Here is a 24,567-nt window from a genome sequence, read left to right as displayed (position 1 = left end):
CAAGATAGTCGCGCTCGCCGCATTCGCCTGGCCCCTCGCAGTCATGATCGTGGAAGTCGACGATGTGTACGTTCTCCACGTCGCCGACGAGGATGTTCCTGGGGCTGAGGCGGTCGTGCCACACCCCGGCCCGGTGCAACGCGAGCGCGGTCTCGAAGATCGCGTGTCTGGACCGAGCGTGAGCACGGGAGGCCGCGCGCACCGCACGGCGCAGGCGGGGCGACTCACCTGATCCTGTCCTCCACGTCGAACGTCTCGAGGCGCCGGCCGACGTCGTCCATCAGGAGCGCCGTCGTGCCTTCCGCCGCGGTAGTGCGCGACGAGGTCCGGCCCGCGCGGGCGCGGGTGCTTGTACACGCGCAGCCTCTCGCCGTGCTCGTCGGTGCTTGCCAGCTTCAGGACGACGCGGCGCCGTCCACCGGCGCCGGGGTCGGTGCTTCGAAGATCGCCGGACCAAACCCCGTGCAATGCACTGGAATCCATGCGCGTGTCGAGTAGCACGCCTACTGCCTGAGTGCCGCCGGAGGGGGCGATCACTGCGACAGCGACGGCGGGGTCGCCGTTTAGTTCTCTAGTCGAGAGCCGGGCGAGAACGGTGCAGTGTAGATTACAGGTAGCTCCAAGAGAAGCGAGCGTGAAGGTGCTGGTATCGCGACATCAGCGCGAGAATAAGAAAGGTCGATGATGGCTGACAGCTGCTGCACCGCTCTTTTCGATAGATGTGCTGGGGACACCGAGCCCCGAGTCTGTCTTTGTCCGTTTCGGCTGTGGTTCGCTGTTTCGGTCGTTACCCTCTCGCTTGTTGTTCACCTTCGTGGGATCCGGGGATTGTTGCTCCTTGCTGACTTGCTGCCTCTGCACAAGGTTGTCGTAGGCAGCATGCACGAGTCCAGGCAGGATAAGAGGAGTTTGGGGATCGTCGCAGGCGAACAACGGGGATATAGAAGCGCAGCGATGTTCACGGTGCCGGCGCATAACCCAAGTGACCGAAAACGTGCTCACGCATTGATAGGTCAAGTCGTGGCGGCACATGTGGCCCCAGGCCTGCGCACATATATGTCCTTAGACGTCGCATTTCTTCCCAAGGAACCATGGGACCACTCACCTTTAGAGTCACATACACGGCGTTCTGCACCCATTCGACGACCTCGCCCTTGAGCTCACCTTCGATTCCGAGAGCAGCGCACCTCACCTCGATCGCCGCTCAAACGTCACGAATGGGCCGCATATATGCTGGTGCACTAGGCGCATTCTGGAGGTGGCCCTTGCTGAATCGCTGAGACTGCACGACGGCGTCAGGTGGCGACGTACTCCTTCGTCCACTGCACCGCCGCCTGGAGCTCGGCTGGAGAGGTCCCGGCAGGCGCGCCAGCAGAGTCCGGACCATCCGCCGGCACCGGTGCATCTTGGAGGCCCGCGCGAGGGCTCTCGAAGAGGACGCAGTCCTGGCAGGTGGAGACTGGAGCGGGCCCTGAGGATCGCCGCAGACAGACGTGAAGACCAGGAGGGCCAAGTACATGCGCGGGTCTGCCGCCAGAACGTTCTTGACTTCGAAGGCGAGGAATGGCTTGCGAGGGGACGTAGCAGCATGGACCAGACCAAGACGCAGCAGCTCGGGTCTCAGGACCACAAGGTAGTTCGCTTTGCTCCCGGCTTCTCTGGACGGGCGAGAGCTGAAAGCCAGCTGAGTTCGTTGACTATGATGTAGCCCCAGGGCTTCTTGTGTATCGATGAGATTGAGAGACGCGAGGCAGAAAGCCTCGCGAAGAAAATCATATACTCCAGTGGCCACCGTGCTTTCATCATACTGTGGATCGGCACCGGCGTCATCATAAAAAAGCCGGTAGCTGATAGGTGAGGGACCACTGGATTGGTGGTTGAGCGGAGGTGCTGTACAAGATCTTGTTTTTCTGAAAGAGACGTAAGAAGAGATGCTATGAAATTGTCATTCATGCTAGGGTCAATGCGAACGCGCTCCAGGCGATGACTGGGAGCAATATGGTCATCATATACAGAAGGGGGTCGTGTGCCAACGGAGGTTGTATGTTCAGGAGCAATCTCGAAAGAGGACAAGGTAGGCAATTTATCGAGTATGAAGCGGGATACTAGTTGCTTGTCAGAGTCTTCTGTTGGCGCCGGTATAGTGAACGACGGACGTCGTATTCACGCGACGTTCAACGAGGTTTCAAAGTAATTTACGTGCCCAGGAGTTCCCATGCATGTGTGTACATGGGCCCAAACATCGCTATCGACTAAGTTAATAGTATCGGCGGCCCTGAAGTATGCTCAGAGCACCCTCGCCGGCCCTCCAGTGCCCTTGCCACTATAAATCTGTGCCAACAACCCCAACACACCGCCGTCCGCCACTTCCTCCTCCTCCTCCTGCATCGACAGCCCCGGCGCCACCGCCCTGCCTCTTCGTGCCGTCCCATCGACGTAGGACTCGCCCAGCGCACTCCCAACGCCTCCGTCCACCGCGCGGTCCTCCAGCGCGATCTCTTCGCTCCCTCCGCTGCCCCCGCGCAGTCCGGCCGGCGCGATACTCCCGTCCGAGTCGCCCAGCACCGCCGTCTGCGCCATTGCCATCCCGCCGATTGTCGACTGGAAAATCGTCGACGCGCCCGGCTGGCTCTGGCCCATCCCAAGCCCACCGTTGGCGCTCGAGTTGAGCAGCACGGAGCCCGTCCCGAATCTGCGCCGTGCGACGGCAGCGCTCTGGCTCTCTTGCAGCGCGCGTTCGTATTCCTTCGCACGTGACGCGAGCTGCTCGTCGGTTCGTAATGTTGCAGCGAGGTCCTGCTGCTCTAGCGGTGGAGGAGCAGGGGGTGGCTGTCGCCGCCGCGCGGTGAAGTCCGCCATGCGGCTCAGGTAGAGCGAGCCCGAAGGATCGCTGGGAACCCATTCAGGGTGCGCGGCCTTGAAGTTGAGGAAACTCTTCTCCATCTTGCCCTCGTTAGACATGAGTCGTTTGTCTTTGACTTCGGTGGGTGCTCCGAACTTGGTGCAGAGCATCAGTGGAGGGAATGAGGGCGAGAAGAAGGGGACACGTACCTTGACATTCCCATGCCGTTGGAAATCAAAAACGGCAAAGCTGCACACAAAGCCAAGCCCATCGACGTGGACCGTAAACTCACGGAAGAAGTCGATGATGGCGGGTGCGCATTCAGGGAGGGAGAACCAGAGGATGAAGGGAGTCAAAACAACCGAAATGAGCTCCTTCGCAAACGTGACGATTTTCATCGCAAACAGCTCTCCAAACGACTGATGGACCTAAACAACACCACTTGTCCGTTAGTGACAAGTCAATCGTGAGCAAGCATTATTTACCTTCTTCGAATGCAGTTGGTTCTTCCACTCGTCCGGCATATAATGCGTATAGTTTACGACTTCCATCATGAGCATCTCCGAGTCAAACACCCTGTTGTCCTCCGGGATCATCCCCCGCGCAACGGCGAGCACACCACCGAACAGGCTGATATAAAATATCACCGTGCGGTGTGGAGTGATTTCAAGTTGGAGGAATATGTCTGGATCGAGGACGGATGCCAAGAGGAGGACGGCCGCGAATGAGCCCGCGACGAAGGCGACAAATCTGGAAATGGGCCAAGTATATTGTCAGCTTTTTCGAAGTCGCGCAAACCCTGGATATGTATGTATACCTCATGACGATAGCGACCTTCTCGTTCGGAAATTGGCCGATATACATGTTGGCAGTTGGATATGATTCGTCGAGTCTGCGCGTGAATAAATGCGGTAACTCGTTGAACTCCCGAAACTTCCATTGTGCGAAGGGTGTATATGCGCGTCCCCCGATTGAAGATGGGTTCTTGTGATACTCCTGCAGGACCACAATGAGATATCAATGAGAATGATGGAGGAACGAGACATGCTTACCTCGAAGTAGCGGAAGAATGAGTACATGAGAAGATAGAGTACAATGAATGGTGCAAAGATAGCATTTAAGATACCCATGAAGATGAAGCGTCTCCTCAACCTTCAAGCCCGCTCAGCCCGCAGGAATAGACATGAAAACATAGATCGTACTTACCCCTCTATCAACGCCGCCCGATTCTTGCTCTTCAAAAACACCTTTCTGACTCTGCCTCTCTGGTCAAACAGATACTCCATCAGACAAAACCGCAGATTCCACTCCAGCGCCCGCGTGAGGGTACGCCCCTTGCCCTCTTCGGGAGCGACGATGCGCTCGAGGCCCGCGGGAAGCGGCACACGCAAGTCAAGCACCTCCTTGTTGAACAACGCGATGAGAAAGTTCTCTTGGCGCATGATGCGGTTCGCGATGTCGTGCGCGTCCAGCTTCGCGCCGTCGGTGTCGCGCGGCCGCGAAGACAACGCAGTAAGCGGATTTGAATCACGGATGGCCGCGATGCGCCGGACAATTTCGGGCCAGGATATTGTCTGAATATCTTCCTGTGAAGAGTCAAAATGTCAGAGATTGATAGATGCGGAAGCGGGACGGACGGACGTCTGGAATGCGGAGGAGGTAAGTGTAGAAGCGGTACATGTCGACGAGTCGCATGGTGCTCGATACGAACGAGGCTATCTGCCAGAGATAAAAGGCGCAAAACAGGAGGAAGAAGAGGAGCGTGAACCCGGAAAATCTGCCATGACCATCCATTGAGACAAAATGCGAGGAAACAGATGCCTTCGCCAACTACTCACTTCGAGACACATCGGTCGACGACGACATCTGACAACCGCGTCACCCGCTCGGGTCGAATCCGCGAATAATCCACACATCGCAACAGAAATGTCGAGAAGCTAATGACAAACCCGACTGTGCTGCGAACCCGAACATCAGTACACCGCCCAACCACACGTACATGCAAAGAAAGACGACGGCACCGACAGAAGATTCAGCCCGCGGGCGAGCGCGATGGAGTATATGCCCTTCCCCTCGTAGTAATAGTATACCTCCTGCAGGAACGCGTCCAGATTATACACGTTGACCCAGTTCCATAGTGCGCGCTCGTACGCGTCGAGTCCCGGCATCTGTCGCGGGGGCTGTGTCGAAGGTGGGGAAGGCGGGGATCGCGCGTGGTCCGAGTCAAGCTCTGACGGCCGCGGGGGCACCGACATCCGCGTAACGTCCACACCGCCGACAAACATCGGCAACGATGGAGGGCCGCGCGTCTCGCGTTCCTTGCCCTTCCCCAGCCGCGACGGGTTCGGCGGCACCGAGGGCTGTGGCGGCCTGCGCGCGCTCGGTGCCTCGATCATGAAGCTCTGTGGGACCTCGTCGTCGGACTCGGACTCCTCATGTATCTTATCTTCGTAATGGATGTTCGGGCGGAGCACGCTCGTCTCGGGCTTGAGCGCCCACCGCACACTGTGCCGTGGCTGCGCCTCGAGATCATCGACGTCTAGGTCATTATCATGTGCACGCGTGCGGGTGCGGTCGTCGACATCTTCGTCCTCCTCGAGGAGGGATTGGTTCGCGGCGGCGTACCCCCGATATGTATGCCCGAGGGGGTTTATCGTGTTGAGAAATGGGCGGGAGCTTGCGCCAGGTGCATAAAGGGACTGTTGAATTGAGCGGGAGGCAGAAAGGGGCCGTGAAGATGTGCGGCGATGGGGAGGGGAGGTCATGGTGGTTGGAGAGGAAGAGGCGCGTCGGAGCAGAGAGCTGCAGCACCCAAGACGTAACAGAGCCGCCTCCACTCACCACCTGTCCTAATCAGGCGCTCACACCCCTCTAGTAGATGCTCAAACAAGATGCACTGGAATTGGGGAGTAGAATACAATGGATGCTAAATGTAGGAGACACGTCCGCAGGATCGATGATCGTACAAAAGGAGAAAAACGGATGAGGGGAGAAAACGTGGATAGAAACCCGCGACCCAGACGACTAGGCAAGGACAAAAAGACGACGCCGATCCCTGACTCTAGACTAAATGATGAACGATGATGAAATGAAAATGAAAACAAGTGGACACTATGACGGGGTAATATGGGGTGAGTGAGCGGTAAGATGGACCAATATTTTATGCGTGGTTGTAGTGTGCGAGGGACCAAAAATACGGACCACAGAAAGAAAATTGAGCAGAGCATGCCGTCACCGATATTCTTGGACTAGCTCTTCAAGCCGTTCGACCACTTCCGACATCGTGGGTCGGTCTTGATGGTCTTGCGCCCACATGTGCTCTACGAGTTGCACAATTTCGGGGCAATATTGTTTGCGCAGCCCTGCGAGGGAAGGCCTAAGGTACGCAGAAATTTAGATACACCAGCGAACACGAACACGAACACGGCTCGGACGCACCGTTGATGTTTTGCACCCACCGCCTCGTAGATGGCATGTTCATTCATACCCTGATAGTCAGTGTTTAACGACCGCTCTCAGGCCTGTCAAAGAGGACCCGTGCACTACTCACCTCCCAAGGGAACTTCTTATTCGGCAGATGCCACTGCAGCATCTCCCAAAACACCATCCCGCACGCGTACACGTCGACTTTGTGATTGTACTTTGGATGAGCGTGCCACAGCTCCGGCGCCTGCCAGTTGACCGTGCCCACTAGGCTACGGACCATCGATCGTGTCGACTGCTTCACCTTCGCGAGCCCAAAGTCCGCAATCTTCGCGATACCTTTGGACGTGATCAGGATATTCGACGATTTGCAGTCTCTGTGTATGACCGACGGCTTCCGCAAATGCAGGTACTCGAGCCCTCGCGCGATGTCCAGCATGATGCTCAACTGTTGTGACCCAGATTGGTTACACATGGATGATCAGCCGCGGGAGACAGACGATTGCACGTACGATGCGATAGAGCGAAGGCGGTGGTACATTCCGGACATAATCAAAGAGGTCACCGTTGGCGCACAGCTCGCTGACGATCATGACAGGCGTCACGCGTGTGTCTTCAGGTATGCTGACACCAAGCTATCGGGACATGCTATCTATGAGCGACAACTATGATCGAAGGTCAAACGACAGAACACGCACGAAACGGACGATGTTGGGATGGTTGAAGCCCCCCAGAAGCTTGAGCTCCTTGATATCCACTATTAAGAGCATCGCATCAGCATCGAGCCAAACATGCAACTTCGTCCCCTACTACTCACTCTCGCTAAGCTTTTCACGCAGCTCCGCAATGGCGACCTTGCGGCCCTTGAACTTGCCAATGAATACGTCCTTGAAGCCTCCGCTCCCGATTTTGTCAAGTTTAGTCAACTTGGCTGGGGGTATCTCACGGTCCTCCAGTCCCATGGCCTCGAGATCGAGCTCAAGCTCCTCCTCTTTCTGGCCCGAGTTCGACATGGGTGGAGTGCGCGGCTCGTCCTGGTGAACATGCTCAGAACGGAGTAGCACGGGCGTCGTCTGGCGGTCACCGTTGCTCCGTTTCCGACGCCCGTTCGCCCGAGGCCTGGTAGTTGAAGGCGGCCGTACGGTTCCGGTAGAAGAAGGTGAGGAAGCCTCAGTCTGACGGTCCCGCCATAGAAGCAAGGCTTCAGCAAGCTCAGGTTTAGTTCCTTCGACGTCGAGGTCCCTGTGTTCGCAGAGCCGAACAAGGTCATCACGGCGAAGCCGAACGAGGCTCTTCGCCGTTGCGATGGTGAGATCGACTGAGAAGAAACACCATCAGCTGATGGAGGGATCATCGAGAGGGCCTACTCACCATCCATGGCCTCGTCTACGAACTCGCTATCGTTGCTCGCGTTCGACTCTGACTCCGACTCCGTGTCTTCGGCTTCCAGGTCGATGTCCTCATCAATGGACATTTCTTCCACCGACTCTGCTTCCGCGTCTTCACTGTCCTCCGGGATGTCTTCTTCACCGACTATTTTCCCATTGCGCAGCTTCCGCGGCTCCACGAGCGTGGCATCGTCCTCTTCATCGTCCTCTTCCTCTTCCTCTATCTCGTCGACTTCCTCCTCTGCTTCCTCTACATCTCCTGCCTCCGTCTCCTCCTCTCCGTCTCCTTCCTCATCCTCATCAGACCCAACCTCTTCTCCCTCTCCCTGGTCCTCCTCTGCTTCCTCCTCATCGTCGCCGTCACTCGGAGGAGTGTATGTCTGAACTTGTCGAGGTCTCAGACGATGCCTCACGGGTGTGCGCAGTGGCGGAGGTGGAGGCGTCGGGGATTTACTCGACATCAACTCATCCACCTCTTCGTCCTCGTCCTCAACTTCACCCTCTTCCTCAGTCAACTCCTCTTGCATGTCGCTGAGCTTCTCTTTTACCTTGCGCTTAGGCGTGGTCCGCACTTGTTCATCACAGCTCTCGCGGCTTTGTCTATGGTGCTGAGACGGTGCCCGCTCACCCTGACTTCGAAGGCGCCTTGGACTGGGTGATACTGTCATAGTCACCGTTTCGGCCTCGGACTCAGATAGCTCTGTGAGCTCGCTCTCGTCGCCTGGTATTGTCATCCGAAATCCAACCTGTTTGCCCTTGCCTTTCGACTTGGCGGATTGCGACGACTTGGTGGATTGCGACGACGACGTAGAGGGTACGCTGGCGTTGTTTGTGCTTTCTCCTGAGACCTTGCGGGAACGAAGGCGTGTGGTCGGAGGTGATGGCAAAGATGAGGACGCAGCAGATGTTGTGGGTGATGATCGACTGGAACCAGCGGTGGGCCTTCGCCTTGCATATGCAAAGGTGAGCAAAAGTTGCACCAATCGCTCTTTGACACTCACCGATGGACTTGGGCGGGGACAATATCGTCAACAGGCAGATCTGTGATCCGAGTCACCTTCCTTGTATACGAATGGTCGTCCGCGGTAGAGTGATCGAGCTGGCCCATAGACAAACTTCTTTTGGCAAATTTGCTAGAGACACGGTTGAGATCAAACGCGGTGGCTCTTCGGCGTAATGCCAAAGTGCGGTTAGTACAACGTCCGCCAATGTCAGTCTCCTCGCCACCCGCGGCGTTACCGTCATCAGACGAGTAATCACTGGAGCCATCACGGCCGATAGGAGAGGAGGGTGGCAAAGACGCGATGTCATCTCGCGCGGCGACGATAGCGTCTACAATTTCTTGCTTGGTAAACGATTCTGCATCATGCGACAGACCTGTCGAGTGGTAGAGCTGCACGAGGTGATTTTTGCGCAACCGAAAGAGCTCACGAGAAGTCGCCTCATTGATAAGGTAATCCTCGGCTACAAACGCGTCAAAACCGTGTTGCAGACCAGAGGCAGAACAATACTGACAAGAATCCAGGTCGCCGTCATCGGGTTCCGAGTCGTCTGATGCCAGGGAGCTCCTAGGCTTGTCTACATCCATCGTACTCGCAACATCATCCTCGCTCGTCATCTCAGCATATGAATCTGACCTCTGCCTCTTCGACCGTCCACCCGCACGCGCTTTCCCCGCGCCGTGCGCGTTCTCAGTACCACTGATCGCGCGTTTCCGCTTGGACCCGATCTGGGGGGCCACAGGATCTGGAGCTATCCGCATGGATTCCTTTTCAGCAAGCGTGAGACGCGACGGCAGGCGTCGCAAGTTGAAGTGCAGAGGAGCCAGAGCGGGACGCGGGGTGCTGGCGCCTGAAGACGAAGACGCGCTCGAGGTGTGGGAACGAGTGAGAGATGAGGAGGAGGACTGGTGGAACTTCTTGACAAAGTCCAAGGCGCGTCGACGCGATGCCGGGGAGTGACGCAGTTGGTATCGCCGGTAAGAGGAGGATGAGGATGAGTTGGTTACGCCTGTCCTGTATGTGCGACGTTGAGCCATGCCAGTATGGGGTCCGCAAGTACGACAAGTGGCCGGTCAAAAAGGAGCGACGGCGCTGTGTAGAGTGTCCAGAGGTTCAAGGGAGTGTCGATGAGAGGATCAATGAAGGCCCTCGAGGAAATAATTGGGAGGAGCGCCGTTGCCGCTCTGGTCGTCGTCGAGGTTCAATTCACGTTTGTTTGGCTCCCTAACAAGGTCCAAACTCGGCACAAATACACGTAAATAACCGATCAATTACTGTGATGACGGCGTGACGGTCATGCCGTCACAGTACTCGTACATCGGCTGCAACACCCATCAAGGCCAGTCACGCCTCTTAATCACCTACAGGCTGTACTTATACGCTCTTCACTTCGTACATCTTCGATGCCCCCTCAGTTGTAGGCGGCTCTTCGCCGTAGATCTTCGCCACCTTGTACATTTTGATTTCCGCGGGGGGATCGGCAGCCTTGTCCTCCGCTCGTGAGGCAGCCTTCCCCTTCCCTTGTGTCTCGGCAGATGCTGCCGCTCCCACGCCCGCCTTGCTCGCCAGACTAGACGCCCGTCCATCAGGAATGTTAATGAATTCCCACTTCTTCCCTGCCTCGCCCTCAACGATGCCGTCAAAGATGTAATATCCCTTGCGTTCAAACTGGATGATGTCGCCCTTCTTGAGCTCCAACACGTTCGCGTCCGCCAGCGCGTCCTCGCGGAACTCCGTCACAGGCGTTACAAAGTCTTTGACGTCGTCACCCTCCTCGAGCTTCTTTTTTGTGATGATGTAGTCGTAGTCCAACAGAGTCGCCTCTACCAGGGGGTGCTCGGACGTGGGCTGGGCGAGCCAAGTTATCTTTTTCTTTGTCTTGCGGAAGTCGCCCTCGAGATTCAGCTCCATCGTGATGGCGGTCACCGCACCGGAGGCATCCGTCTCCTTGGAACGCACGATGGCATTGCCCCAGTCCATGAGAGTGATCTGTGCATGCAATCAGTATAGGTCTCGGATCTCAGCCGATCAACGACACATGCCTCTTCATTGTCATCGAACGACAAGGCGTCCTCTTGCTCCACTAATACAGAAGAGCTGTAAACTGTCTTCTTCTCGCCAACTTCAGGGTTCTTCTTGTGCTTAGGAAGAGCCTTGACCTCGATGGTGGAGGGTCCGCCAGTGATAGTGACAGGGACGCTATAAAATGCCGTCAACGAGTGGCACTCTCTGGAGACAAAGTCGTACGTACGGCTTATTTTTCAAGATCGACCAAAACCTCGGGGCGACTGGGTCAATCACCTTTTTATTCAGCGCCCAAATCGAGTCCCACTCCAGCGAGACAACAGCCTGACTCGGTCCCTGTGACAACATAAACTGCGTCAGGGCCTCGACCGTCATCCCCCTCCTTCGGATCCCGCGCACGGTGGGGAACCGCGGGTCATCCCAGCCGCGCACATGCTTGTTATCAACGAACCAATGTAGCTTGCGCTTAGAGAGGAGGGTATAGATGAAGTTGAGTCGGCTGAAGTCCCAGATGTTTACGGGGCGCAGCTTGAGCGCGGAAATCATCCATTGGTATTGTGGATTACGGTCGCGGTATTCATTCGTACGCAGCGCGTGGGTGACACCTTCTAAAGAGTCAACGATGGGGCATGCAAAGTCATATGTGGGGTAGATTTTCCATTTGTCCCTGAAGCGCAGGGTCAAAATGGACACCGAATGAATAACGCAATGAAGATTCATACCCTGTGCGATGATGAGGAAGAACATTGCAACGGTAGATGACAGGGTCGCGCATAGCCTTGTTGGGATTATCAACGCTGATCTTAGCGCGAATACACCATCGGAGACCCTCCTGCGTCCCCTTCTTCATTTCCGCGAAACGCGCAAGATTCTCCTCTACAGAAGCGTCGCGATTTTTTGAGGCAATGCCATGCATGCGCTCTTCGCGCATCTGAGAATTACAATGATTAAACAGAATGCATCAGCACCGGAGAGCAACGCACCTGGGCTTGTTCGGTATCATCCGCGTAGGCATTCCCCGACTCGATGATTTTGATGCCAAGATCATAAAGCTGATCGAAGTAATCCGAAGTATGGGAGATGCTATTGCCCTTAATGTTCAAGAGGCTAAGATCCTCGAGGATGGTCTCCTCAAATTCGGTCTGATCCAGGCGCCGGATGTCAGAGCATTTTCTAAATTCAGCTTAAAAGAAACGCACTCGTTCTTTTGACGGGTTGGTGTCGTCAAATCGGATGAGCATCTTGCCATTGTACATTTTAGCGAAATACTGGTTCAAGATCGCCGCCTTCGTGTGACCAATGTGCAGGTAGCCACTCGGTTCAGGCGGAAAGCGCGTAACCACTTCTCCCTCCTTTGCATTTTGGAGGCCGAGCGCGAATCCCGACGCTGTCTTTTGATTCGATCGAGCCTTGTTCGCCTTGGCTTCGTTCAACCCAGCAAGAGCAGCCTGCGTGGACTCCAGTGATTCGAGATGCGAGTGCCACCGGTTGAGATGTTTGTGTAAGTTGTTCTTGAGAAGACCGATGATCTTGATATTCCCTGATCACCGAAGAGAGCGTAAGTTGCGAGAGAGAGAGATACAAGGCTTGTGTACGGAACCTTTGATGGCACCCCAGACCATCCAATCTGCAGCAGTGATGTCATGACCAACCAAAAAGGTGCGATACCCGAGGTGATTGTCCAACGCATTCAAGGCAGCAATGATCTCGGGAACGGCAGTACTGGTGGAGAGGGTTTTCGCGAGTGCGAAGTACGCGGGTGTCTGATAGAACGATAAGATCGGAGCACAATGATCCATTTTGAAACACGGATACCTTTGAGCTGTCCTCCGCCAGTCCGCTAGCTTTAGCCAAAGCTTGGACGATCTGATCTTCAGCAGTGATACTGGAGCCTTCATGGTCGAAAGTGACCGTGGAGGCAGACTCCTCGTAGTTGACCTCGGCCTTTTGAGTGTAAGCCGCGGCCGCAATGGCTGCAAATGGGAAGGGCGTGGCCTTCGCAGACACGGTCAGGACGGCTGTCATGGTCGGGAGTGAACGAATGCTGCTTTGACTCGACTGCATGATAGACTCGACTCCGTGCATTCTTGATCGTGAGAAAATCTAAGCCCTAACCCCTATGTGGGGTTTGGGGTATGTTTCGGCCGAAATTCATTGCAGGCTTTCCTGAAGACTTGACTCGACCTCGAGGAGGCCTCGAATCTGGAGAATACATAAAGCCTCTCGTTTTTCTATCTTCTTCGTTCTTTACGACCGTCATGCCTTGTATGCTGTGCGTGCCCCTCACATCTGTCGTTGACCGCGCACTGTCTGATCGGATAGTGCTCTCTACAGCCTTGACCCATCCGAAAAGTACAAGCCGTACACACCTCTTAAACTCGAAAACCGTCAATGGCCATCGAAGACCTTCACAGGCCCTCCTATCTGGCTGTCCACGGACTTGCGCGATGGCAACCAGGCTCTCGCGAACCCCATGACAATTGAGCAGAAGACTACCTTCTTCCAGTTGCTCCTGGAATGCGGCTTCAAGGAAATCGAGGTTGCATATCCTGCCGCCAGCGACACTGACTTCAACTTTGTACGGGGCTTGATCGAGAAGAAGTCCATCCCCGACGATGTGTGGATTCAGGTCCGTTAAATCGAGTTATTAGGTCGCAAGCTGCTAATGATTCGAATCCCTATAGGTTCTCACTCCCGCTCGGGAAGACTTGATCAAGCGGACTGTTGATGCTGTCGCAGGCTGCAAAAAGGCCATCATTCACATGTACAACGCCACCTCCCCTCTCTTCCGCAACGTCGTGTTCAAAAACTCGAAACAAGAGACCACCGATCTCGCGGTCAAACACACTAAGATACTCCGCCAATTGACCGACGAATGCACGGCAAAATATGGCACAGAGTTCAGATTTGAATATAGCCCAGAGACGTTCACTCAGACAGAACCCGAGTTTGTTGTTGAGCTTTGCGATGCCGTGAAGGCGGCTTGGGGACGTGCAGGCTCAGATCTACTTGACCGGATCATTTTCAATCTGCCTGCAACAGTCGAGGTTGCTCCTCCAAATCACTTTGCTGATCAGGTAAGGCTAGAGGTCATTGGTTCACCGAATTTGTGCTTACCTGGGGTCAGGTCGAGTATTTCCACACCCATATCTCAGAGCGAGAAAAGATCATCATCAGCCTGCATCCCCACAATGATCGAGGTATGTATCTCTCAAACTAGTCAACTCGTCGCTCTCATCAATGGCTACAGGATGCGGCATCGCCGCCGCTGAGCTCGCAATTCTCGCTGGTGGGGAGCGCGTTGAGGGTTGCCTCTTTGGTAACGGCGAGCGCACAGGAAACGTCGATATCGTCAACCTCGCATTAAATCAATACACACAAGGGTTCAACCCCAATCTTGACTTCAGCGATATTCAGCACGTCATCGACGTCGTGACTCAATGCAACGACCTGCCCGTTCACCCACGGCATCCGTACGCCGGCGAACTTGTTTTCACCGCCTTCTCGGGGTCGCATCAAGACGCGATCAAGAAAGGATTCGAGGAGCAGTCGAAACGCCACGCACTCGCACGGCAAAACAACGAAAAAGAAATTTGGGAGATGCCATACTTGCCCATCGACCCCGCAGACCTAGGTTGCAGCTACGAGGCCGTCATTCGCGTGAACTCGCAATCCGGCAAGGGTGGAATCGCATACCTCATCAAGCAGCATCTGCAGCTCGACCTCCCGCGCAAGATGCAGATCGCGTTCTACGCGGTCGTGCAGGCCATCTCGGATCGCGAGGCACGCGAAATGACCGTTGAGGACATCACAACGGCGTTCCGTGAGACTTACCACGTCGGCGGGAGCAAGTATGAGGGCAGGCTCGCCTTGCGCTCGTTCAAGATTTCCTCTGCGCCTCCGGCCGATCCTTCGGGGGAGGATGCCGAAGATATACGTCAGTTCGACGGGACCATCTCGGTCGATGGGGTCCTGCGTGTCGTCCGCGGGGACGGCAATGGTCCCATTTCTGCCTTGCTGAACGCCCTCCACACCCACCTTGACATCGACCTTGCCTTACGGGAATACTCCGAACACTCCATCGACACCGCTTCAGATCTCCAAAAGTCCCGCGCTGCGTCGTACATCGAACTCGTCTCCGCCTCGGACCGCAGGTCCAATATTTCATGGTGGGGTGTGGGCATTGACCGCGACATCGCCGGGTCAGGTCTACGCGCCGTCCTGAGCGCCGTCAACAGCCATATCGGCGACCGCGTGCTGCCCGAGCTCAAGCTCAGTGTCGGCTTCAGTGCGCGCTCTGGCCAAGCCGACATCGCTTCGGCGATCGTCAACTCCCTCGCCCTAGAGCTCCCCCGCAGGCTGCAGGCCGCCTTCTTCGAGGTCGTGCAGCGCTCCGCGCGCGAGTCGGGCGACGCGATCGGGTACGACGCGCTCACCACGCTGTTCAAAGAGACCTACGGCTACGACATGCCCGACGAGGGCCCCGTCTCGCTGCGCTCGTTTGAGCTCGAGCATCTCGCAGGCGCGCGCATCCGCCTTGCGGGCGACTTCATGTTCGCCGGCAAGGAGCGCAAGTTGACGGGTCTTGGAAACGGGCCGCTATCCGCCGTCCTAGCCTGTCTGCATGAGAGCATCGCGGGCACCCTCACGATCCGGGAATACTCGGAGCACGCCATCGGCTCGGGTACAGACGCGGGCGCAGCGTCATACGTCGAGCTAGTTTACGAGGTTGAAGTAGATGGCCAGCTGCGCAAGTCTTCCGGATGGGGTGTTTCGGCTGATACAGACATCGCTGCATCTGGCCTACGAGCCGTCATGAGGGCCGCCAGTAGAGTTGGGGCAGTGTGGAAGAATTAGTTCACCATGGAGAGGAAACATCTGAAGTCGTACACTTTATCTACATTGTATCTCTATTCACCACCAAGGGCTTGCCGAGGGTCCTCATTAATGCTCCGTTTTCATTCTTGGGGTACCAAGCGTCGTCGCTCTCAAACGTTTCGGCTCAAAACCTCACATTTCGAAACAAAGTGAAAATTTTATTACTGGCGGAGAAACGACCGACCCGATACTTCCAACAGCAGAAAACCGTTAAGAGACAAAGAGCCGGTCAGTTCCACCCGCACAGTAACCGTCTACATCCACGTCATCTCGTGCCGCGCTGCTGAGAGGTTTATGACGAGCCCGAGAGCTCCTTGGCGAGCTGCTCAGCCTTCACCTTAACATCCTCGATCGTGCCGGACATGTAGAATGCGGACTCGGGGAGGGCGTCGTGGGTGCCAGCGAGGATCTCCTTGAAGGAACGGATGGTGTCCTTGAGAGGAACGAGCTTGCCCTCATAACCAGTGAAAACCTGTGCGACCTGGAAGGGCTGCGACATGAAACGCTGGATCTTACGAGCACGCTCGACCTGGGGATGGATTGATCAGTTACTGCAGGAAAAATATGACGAGCGTGCACGTACGGTGAGTTTGTCCTCCTCAGACAACTCGTCCATACCCAAGATAGCAATGATATCCTGGAGCGATTTGTAGTCCTGAAGGATCTTCTGGACGGCGGTCGCAACATCGTAGTGCTCGCGGCCGACCTAAGAACATGATATATAATTAAGGTCGGTTTATGATCCGTGGTGTCGCAAACTTACAATACGAGGGTCGAGCATACGGGATTTCGAGTCGAGAGGATCGACGGCAGGGTAGATACCGAGCTCAGCAATGGAACGAGACAGTACAGTCGTGGCGTCCAAGTGAGCGAAGGTGGTAGCGGGAGCAGGATCCGTCAAATCATCGGCAGGAACGTAGACAGCCTGCACGGAAGTGATGGAACCTTTCTTGGTCGTGGTAATACGCTCCTGCCTGTGTACCAGAATCAATAAGAATGTACTCAGACTACCATGAAGGTACCCACATTTGACCCATGTCCGTAGAAAGCGTGGGCTGGTAACCGACGGCAGACGGGATACGACCAAGCAAGGCAGACACCTCGGAACCGGCCTGAGTGAAGCGGAAAATGTTGTCAATGAAGAGCAACACATCCTGACCTTCCTCATCACGGAAGTACTCCGCAATGGTGAGGCCGGTAAGGGCGACACGGGCACGGGCACCAGGGGGCTCGTTCATCTGACCGAAGACGAGAGCGACCTTAGAGTCTCCCTCGAGGTTGATGACACCGGTCTCAATCATTTCGTGGTACAAATCGTTACCCTCACGCGTGCGCTCGCCGACACCTATAGGTCGGCGAACCGTGAGAAAAAATTGCTGGCAGTGCGGATTGGAAATATGTCGTACCACAGAAGATGGAGAAACCACCGTGAGCCTTGGCGACGTTGTTGATAAGCTCCTGAATCAAGACAGTCTTGCCGACACCGGCACCTCCGAAAAGACCAATCTTTCCACCACGGGCGTAGGGGGCAAGAAGGTCGACAACCTTAATGCCGGTCTCGAGAACCTCAGCAGTCGTAGACTGGTCAACGAACGGCGGGGGCTCAGCGTGGATGGGGCTGAGCTTAACGCCCTTGATGGGACCCCTCTCGTCGATGGGCTCGCCGATGACGTTCATGATACGACCGAGCGTCTCGCGACCGACAGGGATCCGGATCGGAGAGCCAGTGTCGATGACTTTCTGCCCACGGACGAGACCCTCGGTACCGTCCATGGCAATGGTACGGACCGAGTTCTCACCCAAATGGGACGCGACCTCGAGGACGAGACGGCCGCCATGGAAGTCCTGGACCTCGAGGGCGTTGAGAATAGGCGGGAGGTTGTCCGACTCGAACTGCACGTCAACGACGGCACCAATGACGGTCTTGACGGAGCCGATGGGCGTCTTGGCCTCAGTCGCATAGGTGCGCGCTGGATGCGGAAAATTACGTGGAACGTTTGATACAGGCGCGACACGTTTAAAACGGGCGGAAATAGTGCAAAGCCCTTCAGACGGGGCTCCAGAAAATCAAGAAAAAAAGTAGCACTGACCAGACTGCGACGCGGAGGGGCGCGCCAGGCGCTGAGCAGCGCGCTGGTTTGTCGACGCAGAGGCCGGGACGGCGCGAGCGAGGATGGGTGCGGCAGACGCGGTGGAGAAGAAAGCGTTAGTCTTCTTTGCGCTGTTCACCGCTCTGCGGGAAAGACGTGTGACGCCGCGGGAGGTGAGCATCGTTGACGACGGCGACGGGGAGAAATGGAAATGGTGGTGCAGAGAACTTGCAAACGCAGGCCAGCGGGTCATCCTCTCATTTCAGGCTCCGTTCAATCTCCGCTACCCCGGCTTCTCCCGACCCCAGCCGGCCATTCGTCAAATCATCGACTCGCGACCGCCGCTCCTTGTACACGCAGCAGCTCGCTGGTACATTACATGGCGAGAGGAGTAGGTAAGTGGTCGTGTCCTTTGCCAGATTCCCTCGGCTTGAATCATGCATCCAGATAGATCATAGACAGCGCGATTCTTCCCTCTCAATTTGCAGAGTATTTGCCTAGATTCTATCTTTGTCGGGTCATACGTATGGCTTTCCCCTTGATAGTGTCATTCCTCGTAGATCTAGTAAAGTATAAGCATCCTCACCGTTCCGTTACTGCATGGACAAATGACTGATCTTTCCACACACGGACTTCCGGCCTCCGGCCGCATCTATGCCGCACCTATGTCGCGTCTAACAATCACCAATGGACAATCATACGTGGGCGTGTTATCGAACACGACGGTATGACCATCCAGTGTGAACTTCAAGTACTCTCGGTCCTCCTATGCCGTTTACGCTTCAAGTATGCGCACGACGGTCTCTACGTATTCCGAGTCCAATGACAGTACATTATCCAAAACCGATCTACGAAGATTCGACAAGCAATCCATGCAAATAGTTTGAGGGTGGGGCACATAGTCAGAATAGGCTGTTAGTAAATAGCCCCAGCAGGGTTTGTTCTGCGTCTAGCTCTGAGCGGGCAATATCTAGCGTTCGTCCAAAATCCAGTCCGGTATCAAGCGTTCACAGCCTGGACAAATCCCGCCCCCAAACGCCTCTACAATCAAAACTACATCAATTATCTTTTCCATGTCAAAAACTGCAGAGACGAAGACGCACCTAATGATCCAATCAATCATCAACAGCGCCCTCGTCCGCGCGCTCACCATCTCATTCCAATACACGCTCCGCCACGCGTACATTGCCGCCAACCCTCCCATGAAGCTCACCCCGCCAAGGTCGAACACCGCCGCATTCCCGATGTATGCGAGCGTGCCGAGGTGCATGTACCGGAACGGCCGTGCGACGGCTTCGTCCTGCACTTTCGCACCCTCGGCGCCAGGCGCGTTGGCCAGCGCGCGCAGCTTCTTACCGAGGTACTTGCCCTGCTGCGATGCGACCTGCGCGGTCTATAGAATTGAATCAAGTGAGCAATACGCACCACGGAAATTGAATAACAAGCCCGAGAGCGAAGGCAGGAGTACCCACAGCAGGCAGAGCCGTAATCTTATTTCCGAGCTCTTGTAGCAGCACCGCAAGCTCGTTCAACGTGAGGCTGTTATCTCCGTCCGAGTCGTACAGATCAAACAGCTGCCGGACCTTCTCGAGCTGGTCGCCCGCCATCGGAATTACCTGCTTAATGCGTTTCACTATAGAGACAAAAATCGGCGTAGGGAGCGGCGAGGAAGGAAAAGACGAGATAAAGGAGGGTCATCGCGGTTATCATCATCAAATATTTTGGAACAGAAGAGCATGCAACCGCGCGCACCCATGATCTGCCACTCATCAAAATCTATCTTCCCGTTCTTGTCTCTGTCCGCTTCAGCAACGAGCTCCAGCAAGTGCGACACGACGGACGTCTCGATCTACACATTCCGACACAGTCCGTTCAACCACATGGCTCGAAATACAGATGACAATCCACATACCGTTGCACAGTCGCCGATCGCATATACCTCTCCGAGCGGCGCACCCTTGACGCGCAGGTGTGCGTCCACTTCAATCGCCTTCTTGTGCACCTGGTTCGGGAGCAGACTCGATACCTACACAGGTCTCCTGGCATCAGAAACGAGCGAAGAAGATCGGCAAGAATTCGACATACCCGCGCCGTGAATGGGTTCATCGCAATGCCCGTGCTCCAGAGTACGAAGTTCGAAGGAATCTCGTGTTTCACGACTTCGCCTGTCGACGGGTCGCGCACGCTGTACACGACGTGCGTTGGGTGCACCTCTGCAACACTATAGGAAGCAATAAATGTCCAAAGGAATTTCATGGGTTTCAAGTTGACCGTCGAATCTCTGGTCAGTATCCGGATGCAGAGTTGGGAGGGAAATGCCTAACCGAGCGGACGTGATCAGGTCGACGTTGTCCCGCTGGAACTTCTTCTCCGCATAGCGCGAAATCGCCTCAGAATACTGCACGCACGCGAGCCTCGTCAATAATGAGAAAAAGAACAGAAAAAAAATAACAAGAGCAAGGGAACCAGAACCTACGGTATTCAAGATATGCTCACGCGACTGTATAACGTGGATCGAAACCTCCTCGCGGCACAATTTGGGGTACTAACGCGCGTCAAGTCAATCTCGAACCTCCAAAGAGATAGATGGAAACGTCGTACGTACGTAGTTGATGATATCCTCTTGGCATAAGTCGTATATTTCCTGTGAAACGAATTAGAGCAGAACCAGAGATGCAGATACAGTACACACGGCAGCGGTCTCCACGCCCGTCGGCCCACCGCCACAGATGACGAAACTGAGAAGGCGCTTGCGCTCCTCGGGCGTCGTCGTGGGTAAAGAGGCAGCTTCAAAGTTGTCTATGCGAGCAATTTAGTATACGCACGACGCAAAAGAAGAAAAAACCCGAGAGATTTAAAGAAGGCAGGAACGCACCGAGGACGCGACGCCGGATTGCCTGCGCATCGGAGACGGTTTTGAGCTGGAAACAGTGCTCCAGTCCGGGGACACCGTGCGTGCTGGACACGGACCCGGCGGCAATGACCAACTTGTCATACCTATACATATGCACCATTCGGACGTGTCCACAGTCAGCAAATCAACATAGCACATCAAATGGGGCAGAATATGACACAAAAGGCACGAAGGGACGCGACAACAAAGTAAAGAATAACTGCTCTCAAGAAAGAGATGACATGGCGAAGACGCACGGAATGTACATGTTCTTGGCAACACCGGCGGGGCCTATCGTCTCTATCTCGAGAAGGCGCTCAGAGAGGACGACGTCGACGGCACGAGCGTGGACGAGGTGACCATGGAGGCGGGCGATAATCTTGCGAATTGACTCGATGAGCGAGCGGACGGAGACGGTGCCGACGGCAGCGGCTATAGGAAGAATGCGGTTAAGGACGCGTAGTGAATAACAAACTTGTGGAGGAAGCCGGGGAGGAGCTTACAAGGGAGGAGGGGCGTGAATGTGGTGAACGTGTCGGGAGAGACGACGACGACATGGTAATCTCCTGGATTGAGCGTCTGAAGGACACTTATTGCCTGCAGGAATCGTGAGAAAACACTTATGACGTTGAGACAGGATCAAGGAAGTAGACACTGACCCCCCATCCACCGCCCACCACGACTAATCTGGGCTTTCCACTGAGTGCGTTCGCGTCCTCGTCCTCCATATCTCCGACAAACGCACTCGCAACAGGGAGCTTTTTAGGGCCACCGCGCTCTGGGTGGAGCGCGAGCGGGGAAACGGGGACGCGGTCGACATGGCGCTCGGTATACGTGAAGGCATCGTGGACGAATATGCAGCCAGTGAGGACGACAACACCCAGGGCAGAGGAGGCAGCGAGATACACGGTAAATTTGGCAAAAGTGCGCAAGCGGCCGAGTACAGGGCGGTGCGGAGGGAGAGGTGGGGGAGGTGGGGGAGGTAGGGAAGCGTTTGGAGTCGTGGAGAGGAGGCGGGGGTATCGTGGTTGCGCGAGTCGGGCAGAGGAGAATATGCCCGACTGGCGACGCAACAGTAGGCGGGCTTTTTGGGGCGTTCTGGAGAGCATGATGGACGACGAACGCAGGCCGAGAGTCGAGCGTCGAGCGACTCGGACGCCGTTTGCAACGTTGAGCGCGCTACACATAGCTAAGTATAGATATGACGTCATTCAGCTCATCATATCGCCCTTCTCACGCCCGCCATTCGGCCCCGCCCCGGCCTGCTTCCCGACAGCGATGACGAGGGTAATTCTGGCATGAATATACTCTGCGGCATGCAAGTGAAATCCGCTGGATGCAAGGATTCAACGGCTATAAATCAATGGCATGGTAAGGTCGGCTACACGTTATATACAAGACTGGTCAAAGTTTTTGACTTGCTGTAACAATACCCGCAAGACTCAACGGGCTATGACTGGAATGCATCATTAGCCCACGAGCTCTCTGCAAACTGCCATTAGCGAAATGCCTTGCTCTTCAATAATACCCGCGGTAAGTCATGTGTTGATCATCGTCAATTCTTTGTATCAATTATATAGGAAATAATGCTGATGGAATCAAGACAGTATCAAGACCAACTGCTTCGTCGTCTGTCGTGTGGTTTTGCATAGTATCCACCTCGTCGAAACTCTTCGGGCCACACTTCACGTACACTGACCGGTGTGTATATGCCGCGCTGGTGCCAAATATTGCCCGACGGTGATGGCTGCCAAACTGGCAGGTGCTCGTCGGACCGTGCTGCAGATGACATGGTACCAAGCCTGGCACCCGCGTCCCACATCATTTTGGCGGCTTCATCTTGAGACCAGAAGATATCATGAGTCAATGCCGCCTGCAATGCGTTCCCATACCACCCTCCTAGCGTATCTGGCTCAGCACCCCGATCCAGCAGTAGTCGTACGACTCGTCCATCGAACTTGACGCCTTCTGCGCACGCCGCCTGCAACGCGGTTTCGTAGCATCCTCCCCTTGCATTGATGTCGGCCCCGTTGTCCAGCAACAGTCTGATGACTGCTCCTTGACAATCACCGCCGCCTGCACACGCGGCCTGCAGCGCGGTTTCGTAGCGGCCTCCTCTTGCATTAACGTCGGCGCCACTGTCTAACAGCAGTTGCACAACTTCTTCTTGACGATTATCACCTGTTGAACACGCTGCCTGCAACGCAGTCTCGTAGTGTCCTCCTCGGGTGTTAACCTCAGCACCAGTTTCCAACAGCAGTTTGACGATCGCAACGTGGCCTCCACGACACGCCGCCTGTAGCGGGCTTTCGGCACGACCATGAACGCTCGCACTGGCACCTCGGTCGAGGAGTAATCGCACGATAGCCTCGTTACCCCCTGAACATGCAGCACTCAGTGTGTCCCCGCCCTTGGGCTCGGCACCCTGGTCGATGAGGGGTCGCACGAGTGGTTCGTGACCTTGCGCGCACGCCGCCTGTAGTGGAGTTCCGTTCGCAACTCCTTCCGCGTTCACGTCTGCGCCTCGGTCCAGCAGTAAACGCACTGTCGTTTCGTGGACTCCATATCACGCCGCCTGCAGCGCGGTTCCGAAAATGCCTCCCTCCACGTTCACGTTCACGTTCGCACCCCGGTCCAGCAGCAGTTGTACAATCGCGTCGTGGCCGTCTTTACACGCCACCTGGAGTGCGGGCCCGAACACTCCTCCCTCCGCGTTCACGTTCGCACCTCGGTCGAGTAACATATCCACGATTGTTTCGTTACCTCGCGCGCAAGCCGCCTGCAGTGCGGTCCTATCGATTCCACCTCCCTCAGCATCCACGTCCGCGCCTCGGTCCAACAGCAGACGCACGACTTCAGTATGGCCACCGGCGCATGCCGCAATCAGCGGATAGGTGAAGTTTCCCCCTGTTGCATTCACCTCGGCGCCTTGGCTCAACAGCCATTCTGAAACCTCGAGCAATCCAGCGTGACATGAGTAATAAAGGGGGCCAGGAAGTGTCGCAATGTCTAGAGGCCTGCCATATTGATACTGGCCCGTGTCTAAATCGTATATCTTGACCCAATTCAAGAATCGTGCACGTCGAGGATGAAAAAGCTCTTGGATTAACATTTGCAAAGGCTGGTCATTGCCCTTGCCTAAACATCGCAAACAATGCCAGATCCAGTGTCTTCCCGCATATGAAACTAGTGCAATGTCCGGATGTTCTTCTAAGCGCTTCCTATCTAGCCCACCGGAATTGTCAAACCGCAACAGGTAGGCAAGACAAATCATAGCGATCGACCTATGTGCGAGGTCGGCATCAATCCGATACTCCAGAGCTCCGCCTGTTCGCATTCGTTTAGACATCAAGTATTCTTGAACAGAGAAGTGCGATAATCGGATGACTTGCGCTATACTCCGCGGGAGGTTCGGATACGGATCATTCCACTGTCGACGAGTATCGGCTTCGGATAGAGAGACCAGGCTGCCACATATTGTGAGTACTTCCGATGGGCTGCGCAACCGATCCTCCGGGACGTAATGCGCCACTCCTGCAGGATCCATATTTACTGTTACAACTTCGGCAAGTTCACCAAGCAGCATGGGGCGAGCCGAGCAACAAAGGAACTGCAATACTCGATGCACCTTCTCTTGATGTTCATCTAGAATGCGCTGCAACATACGCTCATAAGTCGCATCTAGACTTTTCGGTAGACTATTCAAAGCTGCCTCCAGATCAGAAGCTGTGACACATTTTCGCAAACTATCCAACTGGCAACGAACCCACTGGAACCTTGAGGGCCAGCTGAATGTCAGTTGCGATGCTAGTCAAGCGTCAAGAATCACTTACATCCCGTTTGCACGTTGGATGAGAGTGTCTGTGATCATTGCCTTGTGCATGGCCCCCCAATCCCGAAGGTAGAAGTCGTCCCGAAATAGACCTTCAAGATATAGCTGGATATCGTAGTTCATACGAGAGATTTTGCCTTGGAGATCAAACCGACTAGCGCGCAAAGACTCCATTGCCACACCAACCTCTCGCAC

The 24,567-nt window shown here is 55.3% G+C and overlaps 7 protein-coding genes across 7 annotated transcripts; 1 reads left to right on the top strand and 6 right to left on the bottom strand.

Annotated features, from left to right (window-relative positions):
- Positions 1 to 2,325: 2,325 nt before the first annotated feature.
- HETIRDRAFT_244995 (uncharacterized protein) lies at positions 2,326 to 5,325 on the bottom strand (the record flags this gene model as incomplete). Its single annotated transcript, XM_009544600.1, has 9 exons — positions 2,326 to 2,997; positions 3,052 to 3,270; positions 3,328 to 3,592; positions 3,660 to 3,838; positions 3,895 to 3,994; positions 4,049 to 4,428; positions 4,484 to 4,619; positions 4,681 to 4,800; positions 4,868 to 5,325. Coding segments are annotated over 9 exons (2,529 nt in total), but the record flags the coding sequence as incomplete, so codon positions are not given.
- Positions 5,326 to 5,718: 393 nt separating this feature from the next.
- HETIRDRAFT_31970 (uncharacterized protein) lies at positions 5,719 to 8,560 on the bottom strand. The gene is made up of 7 exons (XM_009543438.1): positions 7,637 to 8,560; positions 7,083 to 7,583; positions 6,964 to 7,022; positions 6,778 to 6,900; positions 6,393 to 6,713; positions 6,281 to 6,330; positions 5,719 to 6,218 (listed from the first exon to the last, which is right to left on the bottom strand). The coding sequence occupies exons 1-7, from the start codon at positions 8,385 to 8,387 to the stop codon at positions 6,074 to 6,076; spliced, it is 1,950 nt and encodes a 649-aa protein (XP_009541733.1). The 5' UTR covers positions 8,388 to 8,560; the 3' UTR covers positions 5,719 to 6,073.
- A 1,345-nt stretch (positions 8,561 to 9,905) lies between these two features.
- On the bottom strand, positions 9,906 to 12,704 carry HETIRDRAFT_380383 (uncharacterized protein; the record flags this gene model as incomplete). Its single annotated transcript, XM_009544599.1, has 8 exons — positions 9,906 to 10,643; positions 10,691 to 10,853; positions 10,906 to 11,346; positions 11,402 to 11,610; positions 11,663 to 11,821; positions 11,879 to 12,219; positions 12,280 to 12,442; positions 12,495 to 12,704. 8 exons carry the CDS (start codon positions 12,702 to 12,704, stop codon positions 10,029 to 10,031), a joined length of 2,301 nt encoding a protein of 766 aa, XP_009542894.1. The 3' UTR covers positions 9,906 to 10,028.
- A 233-nt stretch (positions 12,705 to 12,937) lies between these two features.
- Positions 12,938 to 15,653, top strand: HETIRDRAFT_457637 (uncharacterized protein; the record flags this gene model as incomplete). Its single annotated transcript, XM_009544598.1, has 5 exons — positions 12,938 to 12,951; positions 13,014 to 13,308; positions 13,364 to 13,756; positions 13,807 to 13,879; positions 13,930 to 15,653. The coding sequence occupies 5 exons, from the start codon at positions 12,938 to 12,940 to the stop codon at positions 15,534 to 15,536; spliced, it is 2,382 nt and encodes a 793-aa protein (XP_009542893.1). The 3' UTR covers positions 15,537 to 15,653.
- Positions 15,654 to 15,678: 25 nt separating this feature from the next.
- HETIRDRAFT_145736 (beta subunit of putative F0F1-type ATP synthase) lies at positions 15,679 to 17,863 on the bottom strand. The gene is made up of 6 exons (XM_009544597.1): positions 17,648 to 17,863; positions 16,964 to 17,527; positions 16,584 to 16,902; positions 16,321 to 16,531; positions 16,141 to 16,263; positions 15,679 to 16,086 (listed from the first exon to the last, which is right to left on the bottom strand). Exons 1-6 carry the CDS (start codon positions 17,826 to 17,828, stop codon positions 15,850 to 15,852), a joined length of 1,635 nt encoding a protein of 544 aa, XP_009542892.1. The 5' UTR covers positions 17,829 to 17,863; the 3' UTR covers positions 15,679 to 15,849.
- A 574-nt stretch (positions 17,864 to 18,437) lies between these two features.
- On the bottom strand, positions 18,438 to 21,703 carry HETIRDRAFT_471436 (uncharacterized protein). The gene is made up of 14 exons (XM_009544596.1): positions 21,200 to 21,703; positions 21,044 to 21,137; positions 20,798 to 20,972; positions 20,523 to 20,644; positions 20,340 to 20,446; positions 20,253 to 20,291; positions 20,124 to 20,192; positions 19,972 to 20,045; positions 19,733 to 19,868; positions 19,560 to 19,673; positions 19,400 to 19,496; positions 19,120 to 19,280; positions 18,751 to 19,040; positions 18,438 to 18,688 (listed from the first exon to the last, which is right to left on the bottom strand). The coding sequence occupies exons 1-14, from the start codon at positions 21,647 to 21,649 to the stop codon at positions 18,655 to 18,657; spliced, it is 1,962 nt and encodes a 653-aa protein (XP_009542891.1). The 5' UTR covers positions 21,650 to 21,703; the 3' UTR covers positions 18,438 to 18,654.
- Positions 21,704 to 22,149: 446 nt separating this feature from the next.
- Positions 22,150 to 24,546, bottom strand: HETIRDRAFT_311209 (uncharacterized protein; the record flags this gene model as incomplete). The annotated part of the gene is made up of 3 exons (XM_009544595.1): positions 22,150 to 23,063; positions 23,169 to 24,316; positions 24,374 to 24,546. 3 exons carry the CDS (start codon positions 24,544 to 24,546, stop codon positions 22,150 to 22,152), a joined length of 2,235 nt encoding a protein of 744 aa, XP_009542890.1.
- Positions 24,547 to 24,567: the final 21 nt, after the last annotated feature.

The sequence above is a fragment of the Heterobasidion irregulare genome, assembly GCF_000320585.1.
Source record: "Heterobasidion irregulare TC 32-1 unplaced genomic scaffold scaffold_02, whole genome shotgun sequence".
In the NCBI taxonomy this organism is placed as follows: domain Eukaryota; kingdom Fungi; phylum Basidiomycota; class Agaricomycetes; order Russulales; family Bondarzewiaceae; genus Heterobasidion; species Heterobasidion irregulare.
Note: the sequence above shows the minus strand (reverse complement) of the source record. Positions and strands in the feature narration are given on the sequence as shown.